At 46.7% G+C, this 9,474-nt stretch overlaps 1 protein-coding gene across 1 annotated transcript; it reads right to left on the reverse strand.

Annotated features, from left to right (window-relative positions):
• Positions 1-391: 391 nt before the first annotated feature.
• Positions 392-7,348, reverse strand: LOC308569728 (HIG1 domain family member 1A, mitochondrial-like). Its single transcript, XM_081163988.1, has 4 exons — positions 7,217-7,348; positions 2,721-2,828; positions 1,951-2,085; positions 392-693 (listed from the first exon to the last, which is right to left on the reverse strand). The coding sequence occupies exons 2-4, from the start codon at positions 2,821-2,823 to the stop codon at positions 644-646; spliced, it is 288 nt and encodes a 95-aa protein (XP_081020114.1). The 5' UTR covers positions 2,824-2,828; positions 7,217-7,348; the 3' UTR covers positions 392-643.
• Positions 7,349-9,474: the final 2,126 nt, after the last annotated feature.

Here is a 9,474-nt window from a genome sequence, read left to right on the forward strand (position 1 = left end):
AACCCCAGAGTAGTCCGCAACTGGACTTAACGGTCAAGGGTACCTTTAATAAATCATCATCATCATTTTCATTATAATCACCATCATAATTTTATTATTTATACCACACCCATCTGGCTGGGTTTCCCCAGCCACTCTGGGGAGCTTAAAGCATATACAAAAACATAGCAAAGCATCAAACATTAAAAACTAAATAAAGATTAAACTATTTACAATCTGCTATTTAAGGGTCACATCATAAGGGTTAATCTTCCACCACAATTGTTTCTAATTCAGAGCTAAGAGAGGTTGACTACCTATCTCTTAAACAGGCATGGCACCAACACAGGGATATCCCTCACTTTGTTGCTTTGCTTGTTCACAACCCAGAGGAGCAACCTCTGAAGAGAGTGCCTTACGTGTTGGGTAGGCTTAGTGAAAAAGGGTTGCATGTTGTGAAAATTTATCAATTGATGGTCACACTCAAGAGAGAGAGAGGAATCGCTTTTGCCGCCAACAACCTAATGCAGAGCCACACTGGCAGCATAGAGTTTAACACTGTGCATGAGATTGTGCAAAGTTCTTATTATTGCAGCGCCATTTCTGAGTGAGGTCTTTCTCTAGGGTACATAAGAACTCTGGACAGGCTTCAATTGACCGCTTCCTAGGGCTTGGGCTTCACCCAGTATTCTTGATACATGGAATAAATGACACCTGGAAGAGAGAGAGAGAAAGGTGTGTTAGATAGGAGGGTTTGAGTTCAAAGCCGTCTTTCTTTGACTGGGGAAAGAGACGGCAACAAAAACTACATCCTTGCTAGAAGACCGATCCCAAACAGTGGGACCAAGGAAGTCAGATTTAACAGTGTGATCTGTTGCGTATTCTTACTATGTAGGACACACATCTTGTAAGGTAAAATCAGGGCGGGGGGGGGAGGTCCAGAACACTTTGCCAGGGATCAGTTTGCCTGTTTCTATTTCTGTGTAATGGGTGCAGAGGAACCAGCTTGGGAACCATGACGGGAAGAAGGCTCAGAGCTCGGGGAGTGATGGTGGGGAAGTGATGAGTGGTCAGAGGGAGAAGACGGGGAGGAGGAGGTGTTGCAAGCTGAAGAGGGAATGGGGCTTAGTGAGCAGGGGGAATTTGTGGTAGAGAGAAGTCCAAAATCAGAGGCAGAGACGGAAGCAGGAGAGGAGGGAGGCCAAGAGGCAGAGATGAGTCAGGCTTGTGAAGAGTCATGGGTGTTTCCACCTCCTGCTGCAACAAGCTCCACCCCCCTCTGACTCCCAGAATCAGAAGCGGCATGAAAAGGGCAGAGAAGAGCTTGGCTGCACAGAGGCATAGTCTCTGATTGCTTGGGAAAAGCCCTGGAGGGGAGGGAACTTACTGTATGTTTCGCTCTATAAGACACACTTTTTCCCTCCTAAAAAGGGGAAATGTGTGTGCGTCTTATGGAGCGAATGCAGGCTGCGCAGCTATCCCAGAAGCCAGAACAGCAAGAGGGATTGCTGTGCAGTGATCCCGCTGGCTGTTCTGGCTTCTGGCATTCAGAATATTTTTTTCTTGTTTTCCTCCTCCAAAAACTAGGTGCGTCTTATGGTCTGGTGCGTCTTATAGAGCGAAAAATACGGTAGATGGCTGTGGGAAGGCAGAGATTTTCAGTCTCAGCAGCCGATTCATGGGGCCAGACCTACCAAGGGTGACCTGCTGTGCTCATTAGAACCAACAGCCAAGTCTGTGAATATCATGTTTTTGCTAATGGAGAGTTAAATCCAACTTTGAACGTTGATCCTCCACCTGATAGAAGGCTCTTGCCACTCAGATCACAGGAAACAGCCTGCACAGCACAAGAGCAGCCCACATCAACCCACCCTCTCCGGTACCTTGGGAAGCTGAAACAAAGGTTTTCAGGGAAAGGCTGTTTGCCACTTAGCAGATCAAGGCACAGGAGTCTCACGTTTCAGTACGTACCGCAGGTCATGGCCCCCACAACGAATCCCTGCGCTGCGACACGCATATGAATCAGGTGGACGGACATTTTGGTGTCCCCTCTGTGCTTCAGCTTGTACAGCCCGTAGGCCACCACGGCTGCAAAACCCGAAATGCCTAGAATAGGGGAAGAGAGGGTGAGAAGGTTTTTGAATTCCTTGTTTGCCAGCCATGGAAGATAGGAAGTGCCTACAGAGGGTGGTGAATACAGCACAAGATACTATGGGCTTTCCCGTGAATCCGCTGGATGAAATAGCAGAAGAACGTTGCCCCGGGAGAGTGAGGAAAATTCTCAGGGTTGATTCACACCCTGGCTGGCACTTTCTTGATCTCCTGCCCTCGGGCAGAAGATATAGAAGCAGGATTAGTCGTGCCAACAGGGTAAAGAACAGCTTCTATCCGTGGGTTGTTAGGCTGCTGAATGAAAAGATAACAACAGGGCAGCTGACTTTCGGGTTTGGTGGGTGTGCATCAGTAAACAAGGGGAATTAAGAGTAAGAGAGCTGAGTGGGGGGTGCTCATGTAATCTCACTGTATACAAGTTGTACAAGTGACAATAAAGTATTTCAATTCAATTCAAACTTCAATTCAGTTCTACTGTACTGGGTACAACAACGAAGCAACATCTCAAGGGAATTTCCTGACTGTGCAAGACTTTGTTTATACCCATTGCCTAAGAGGGGAATTGCGTTTCTTCCATAGATCACAAAAGGAGGGCAATGGCGAAATGTTTCTGTGTCAGAGCAACTTACCAATTGGGACAAACGGAGACTCCCGGGACTTTCTGATCAGCTTTGAGGTTTGGCTGTCGTCCGTCTCGTAGCTAGGGAGAGGATTTTCTGAACCGGACGCCATGCTAACTGCAAGGAAGGAAGTGATAAAAGATGAAAGATACTCGTTCCTGGTAGATAACCTACCTGAAAAAAATTCCAGATTTTCCCCTGAAGAAGATATGATAGAAGGGACTATGAGGGTCATCTAGTCCAACCCCCTGCAATGAAGGAATCTTTTGCCCCATGCGGGGCTTGAACCCATGACCTTGAGATTAAGAGTCTCACACTCTGCCGACTAAGCTATCCCCAGTGGCGTAGCGTGGGGGGTGCAGGGGGGGCCGGCCGCACCGGCCGCAACATCTGGGGAGGGGCGCGCTCACACTCGCAGCTCTCTGCCCCTACCTGGCTCACTCTCTCTCTCTCACTGCAGTGCTGGCTGTGCGAATCCTATCCGTGCCGCTGGGTCGCCGCCCACTGTGGAGGGGGTGGGTGCCAGGTGTGCGGTGCGGAGAGAGAGCGAGGGACTATCTGGGGGAGGGACAGTGCAGCGGCCGCCCAGCGCAGCGCTGAGTGCGGGAGAGAACCACACCAGACCAGACCAGGCAGCAGCAAGAAGAAGCTGGCAGCGGCTGCAGGTTAGGGGTTAGGGGGCGCAAATTACTTGCCTTGCCCCGGGTGCTGACAACCCATGCTACGCCACTGGCTATACCAGCTACGTTTACAGACACAGTTTCAGAAAGAGAGACACACAGAGAGTTCCAGTAGCAGACAGAACAACAGGCTGTGAAATGGAAGGGAAAGAAGTCTTGCAGGGATTTCTAAGCAGCAGCATAAATATTCTTGAAGTGTTACGGAAGAGACGTGCTTCGGAGTTGAATCCTTCTCGTTCAAAAAGGACTTAATACCAAGGTTGCAGGTTCGAGCCCCGTATGGGACAACTGCATATTCCTGCACTGCAGGGGGTTGAACTAGATGATTCTCAGGTTCCCTTCCAAACTCGACAATTCTGTGATTCTAAGTTTTAGGCAGTGAGAAAGATCTCGGACCCTGGAAAGCCACTCTCAGTCAGAGTCCAGAACCTTTTATCCAGTGCCGGATTTATGTATAAGCTAAACAAGCTATAGCTTAGGGCCCCACTCTCTTGGGGACCCCCAAAACATTTAAAGGGAAAAAAACCTGGATGCACATTTCCAAACTATAAGATAAAAGACAAATAAAATAAAACCTACATACAGCAACAGTGCTTTGTGTTGTGTTGTGTAGGCTCCTATGATGTAAGCCCCGCCTGTTTGTATTAACTACAATTGCATTGTACATTTTATAACACTTAATTTCATATTAATAAAGCTATTGATAATTATTAGTAGTTTGCATCATATATCACCTATTATTATTTCATGTTATAGCAAGTTTCTAGAGACTAGATTATGAGTCTTTGTAATTTGTGTTTCTAAATGAACTTTTGTTATTGCCAAATGCCAATGTGTTTGCATTATTAAGTTGGTTATGAATAAAAAATCATTTGAAGTTAGAGCTTAATAATTATTTCACTATTAATAAACTTCTTCTTAATTGTATTTCAGTTCAGCAATTACTTTGATAAAATACATACTTTGTTATGTGCAAATGGCTTTAGCTATCTATGAGGTCCATAAATTACCATATAGCATATATTCAACACAAAAAGCAGTGACAATTTGTTGTTGACAAAGGACAGCTGGAAATATAAAGGACCCCATTACCTTCAGTAGCTTAGGGCCTCATCAAACCTAAACCCAGCCCTGCTTTTATCCCCTTGGAGAGTTTCAAGCAAGTCATTATTAATTCAACCACCATTAGAGGAAATGAGGAGCAGTTTTGGAAAAAGAAGCAATGAAACTCAAAAAGAATCATTGGTGTCTAAAGCTGTTGCTTATGCAAGACAAATAAATTGCCTTGAAGTCATAACACACTAAGTTTTTTAACACACTAAGGAAGGATCCAGAAGGAAAAGGCGTAAATAGTTATTTATTCTTATTCTTATTCTTATATTTCTATACTACCGACCAGCCAAGGATCCCCTGGTGGTTTTCAATATAAACCTTGCAATACAAATCTTATTTCTTTATTGGTAAGTGGCTGGGAGTATGACTCCGTTGAACGCTTTAGGCCTTTATTTTTTCAGCAAACTCTCCCCTTCCTCAAAACGGTTTGCCTGAGGATATAAATGCGCCATTGCACTGTTCTGCTATAGACTGCTTTCCTTCCTATGCATTTCACATAATATAAAACATTTCCCAAGAGGAACATAGCCAAGCCGTCACATCGAAGAATGATCTAACGAAAGGATCGTTAAAAAAATCAAAACCTTCTTGGGCCAGGGGGTGGGCACCAAAGAAAGAACATGCATTTAAACCACCTAAGACACATGGGAGCATGCGGAATGATATTTTTTAAACTAGCAACTGTAGAAATAATTTTTGATTTGATTATATTACTAATGTAATTACCTGGACGTAGTTGGGGCTGCTTTTGGGGGGGGCGGTTAAGGGGAAATTATATTTGATTGCTTGTATTTGATTACAGTGGTGCCTCGCAAGACGAAAAGAATCCGTTCCGTGAGTCTCTTTGTCTTGTGGTTTTTTTCGTCTTGCGAAGCAAGCCCATTAGCGGTTTAGTGGATTAGCACTATTAGCGGCTTAGCGGATCAGCTGTTAAGCAGCTTAGCGGATCAGCTGATAAGCAGCTTAGCGGATCAGCTGTTAATCGGCTTAGCAGCTTAGGATCAGCTGATAAGCGGCTTAGCGGCTTGGGAAAAAGGGGGGGAAGGGGGAAAAACCCCCGCAGGAACTCGCAAGACATTTTCGTCTTGCGAAGCAAGCCCATAGGAAATTCGTTTTGCAAAGCACCTCCAAAACGGAAAACCCTTTCGTCTAGCGGGTTTTCCGTCTTGCAAGGCATTCGTCTTGCGGGGCACCACTGTATACGGGACACGGGTGGTGCTGTGGGTTAAACCACAGAGCCTAGGACTTGCCAATCAGAAGGTTGGCGGTTCGAATCCCCGCAATGGGGTGAGCTCCCATTATTTGGTCCCTGCTCCTGCCCACCTAGCAATTCGAAAGCACATCAAAGTGCAAGTAGATAAATAGGTACTGCTCTGGTGGGAAGGTAAACAGCATTTCCGTGCGCTGCTCTGGTTCACCAGAAGCAGCTTAGTCATGCTGGCCACATGACCTGGAAGCTGTACGCTGGCTTCCTTGGCCAATAACGCGAGAAGAGTGCCGCACCCCAGAGTCGTCTGCAACTGGACCTAATAGTCAGGGGTCCCTTTACCTTTACCTTTATTTGATTATACAGCATCTTAAAAAGCAGAGACATCACCTTGCCAACAATGGTCCATATAGTTAAAGCTATGGTTTTCCCAGTAGTGATGTATGGAAGTGAGAGCTGGACCATAAAGAAGGCTGATCGCTGAAGAATTTATGCTTTTGAATTTTGGTGCTGGAGGAGACTCTTGAGAGTCCCATGGACTGCAAGAAGATCTAACCTATCCATTCTTAAGGAAATCAGCCCTGAGTGCTCACTGGAAGGACAGATCCTGAAGCTGAGGCTCCAAGACTTTGGCCATCTCATGAGAAGAGAAGACTCCCTGGAAAAGACCCTGATGTTGGGAAAGATGGAGGGCACAAGGAGAAGGGGACGACAGAGGATGAGATGGTTGGATGGTGTTCTTGAAGCTACCAGCATGAGTTTGACCAAACTGCGGGAGGCAGTGGAAGACAGGAGTGCCTGGCGTGTTCTGGTCCATGGGGTCACAAAGAGTCGGACACGACTAAATGACTAAACAACAACAACAACAACAACAATAATAATAGTACTCTCTCCTTCCTCAAAACGGTTTGCCTGAGGATATAAATGCGCCATTGCACTGTTCTGCTATAGACGGCTTCCCTTCCTATGCATTTCACATAATATACTGTAAAACATTTCCCAAGAGGAACGGAGCCAAGCTGTCGCATCGAAGAATGATCTAACGAAAGGATCGTTTTTTAAAAAAATATACCTTCTTGGGCCGGGGGTGGCATAAGGAGAAAAGGCTGGACTCTGCCTTTCTTACAACAGCAACGACTCAAACAGAAACTCTTCTATTGCGCCATCAAGCGCAGCTGACAAGCGACTGGAGGGCCGGACACGGGTTCAAATCCGTGCAATGGCCATGACGCTCTCTGGGCGACCAGGAACACCTCGCTTACCTTGCAGGGCCGTTTTGCGAGTATTAAGGTGCAGATCCCCATGCACGCAGTCTTGAGCAAAGTAGGGCATACGCGTAAAAGAGGGATGCAATTAACGGAGTTTCCCCCGGTCAGATAATCCCTGTTTAAAAAGCACCTGCCCGTTCTCTTTAAAAACTGCTTAAAAGGTATTTCCGCCCCCCCCAAAAACCCCCACTCACTTCTTCTTGGGGTTTAATTTTCCCTTTTGCACCCCAGTCTCACCCCAGCGGTCGTCCCGATGCTCGGACGACGGAGCTGCTGCGCGCAGCGGTTCCCAACCTGCGGGTCCCCAGATGTTGTTGGACTACAACTCCCATCATCCCTGAGCCCTGGCCTTGCTCGCTAGGGGTGATGGGAGTTGTAGTCCAACAACATCTGGGGACCCGCGGGTTGAGAAAGGCTGCTCCTGCCCTTCCCACGCTGAACGATGCAGCGGCTCCAGAAATGAAATGACATGAAATACTTTATTGTCACTTGTGGAAACTACAACTCCCAGAAAGCATTGCGCTGCTAGAGAGCTTCCCCCTATTGGTGGGCCGGACGGGGTTTTCCTCCCTCCCCACGCTGCGCTTTTCAGATGTCGATCACTGTATCCTGGTCAATCATAGCGAAGGAACCTAGGCAGCTGCCTTTTTTTCTGAATGAAATCGTCGGTCTATCTAGCCCAGTGTTGCCTACACGGACTGGCAGCATCTCTCCAGGCGGTTTTAGGCAGCGACTCTTTCCCTGCCCTGCCTGGAGATGCCAGCAGGGCATGCACGCTGGGCTATGGACTTTACCCCCTTCCTCTGCTGGGTTTAAGGAAGGCCAGCTCTGCTGTTTTATTGGAAGCGAAATATTTATTAAGAAGGTGCAAGCCTTATGTGAGAATAGGAGGCCTGCTCTGCACGTGTAGCGTGAGCTAGTGCTGTGCAAGACCTTGATGGCCAGGGTTCAAAATCCATCCCCGGTTTGTATGCTGTTGGTGGATTTTTGTCGTTGTCTTGTTGGGTTGTGTATGTGATAACGGGGAGCCATACCGGGGTAAAGGCGTCTTCTTCTATTTGTCCCCGTGTCAGTTTCGGTTTATTGGTTAATTTTCCTAGTAGGGCTGTTTCCCATACTATTTGGTACCATTGGTCCATGCTTACTCCTGACAGGTCTCTCCAGTGTCTGGTTATGGGGTTTCTGGCTGCTGAAAGTAGGTGGGTTATGAGTTCTTTGTGGCTTACCTGATCCAAAAACACTTACCCACCCCACTCACACACGAAAACAAAGATCACCACAGCCAATCACAAACAAACAACCACACCCTAGGCCAACCCCAACCTCTCTCACCACCAAAGGAACACAAGTGAACAGCACAAGCAACGCTGACACCAAACCCCACATACATTAAGCATAATAGAAACATCGCCACCCGACCCCCCGACCCCCACCCATCTTCCCTCCCTCCACCCTTTCTTTTTTTTCCCCTCCCCCTAATGGCTCAACAAATGAAACGGATTTGTAAAAATGTTACATGGAAAAAATATGAGAGACATTACACTTACTTCTGTAAAACAAGAAAATCTTTAATATTTTTTTTTAAAAAAACCACAACCATCCCTGGTCATTGAACCAAAAAGGATGACCTTAGGCCAGTCTCTCTCTCTCTCTCTCTCTGGTCTAACCTACCTCTTAGGGTTGTTGTGTGTGGGAGGTGGGGAGGGATAACCACATATGTTTCATTGAGTTTCTTGTAGGGCAGGTAGGATATAAATGTGCTTTGTGAGGCAGCAGAGCCACGTTCAAGTTACAAGAAATGAGATTCCAACTAAACACCAGGAATAACTTTCTGGCAGTTAGAGCTGCCTGCCTTGGAGGTTTTTAAGCACAGGATGGGTGTTCCATCTGCCATGGATGCTTTTGTTGTTGTTTAGTCCATAGCTGTCAACTTTCAGATTTGAAAATAAGGGATCAGCAGCCTCACCTGTCCTGGGGACAGTCTACAGGATATCTAACAATCCGGGATAGCAGCGGGAAACGGCGCTGGAATAAGGGAATTTCCCGCAAAAAAAGGGGAAGTGAAATATACTCAGAAGTGAAATATACTCAGAGTCGCAAAGTGATTTCATGCTCTTTATTCAGCTCATAGTGGTGAGGAGGAATGAATGAAAGTCCCCTCACAGTATCTGCTTTATATACCTTATTTACACAATGGGCTGCACATGATTGGCTAATTCCGGAATTCTACTGTAAGCCAATCAGGTTGTGGATTCACTTCTATCTGGAGCAGGATTGGGTGGTTCCTGCCAACCAATCATACTGCTGCATTGTTCTAGGACCAATCAGACTGCTGCAGTTTGGATCCTATTCAACTCAGTACATAACAGGAAGGTTGACAGCTATGGTTTAGTCGTGTCCGACTCTTCGTGACCCCCTGGACCAGAGCACGCCAGGCACTCCTGTCTCCCACTGCCTCCCGCAGTTTGGTCAAACTCATGCTGGTAGCTTCAAGA

This window comes from Podarcis bocagei (genome assembly GCF_964188305.1).
Source record: "Podarcis bocagei genome assembly, chromosome: 12".
NCBI lineage: Eukaryota > Metazoa > Chordata > Lepidosauria > Squamata > Lacertidae > Podarcis > Podarcis bocagei.

What these genes read in the sequence shown, in the direction of transcription:
- LOC308569728 (XM_081163988.1), bottom strand. Translation starts at nt 2,823, where the DNA reads ATGGCGTCCGGTTCAGAAAATCCTCTCCCTAGCTACGAGACGGACGAC. An exon ending in GTCTCCGTTTGTCCCAATTG is followed by an intron (nt 2,086 to 2,720) that starts GTAAGTTGCTCT and finishes CCCCTATTCTAG; the next exon opens with GCATTTCGGGTTTTGCAGCC. An exon ending in TGTGGGGGCCATGACCTGCG is followed by an intron (nt 694 to 1,950) that starts GTACGTACTGAA and finishes TCTCTCTTCCAG; the next exon opens with GTGTCATTTATTCCATGTAT.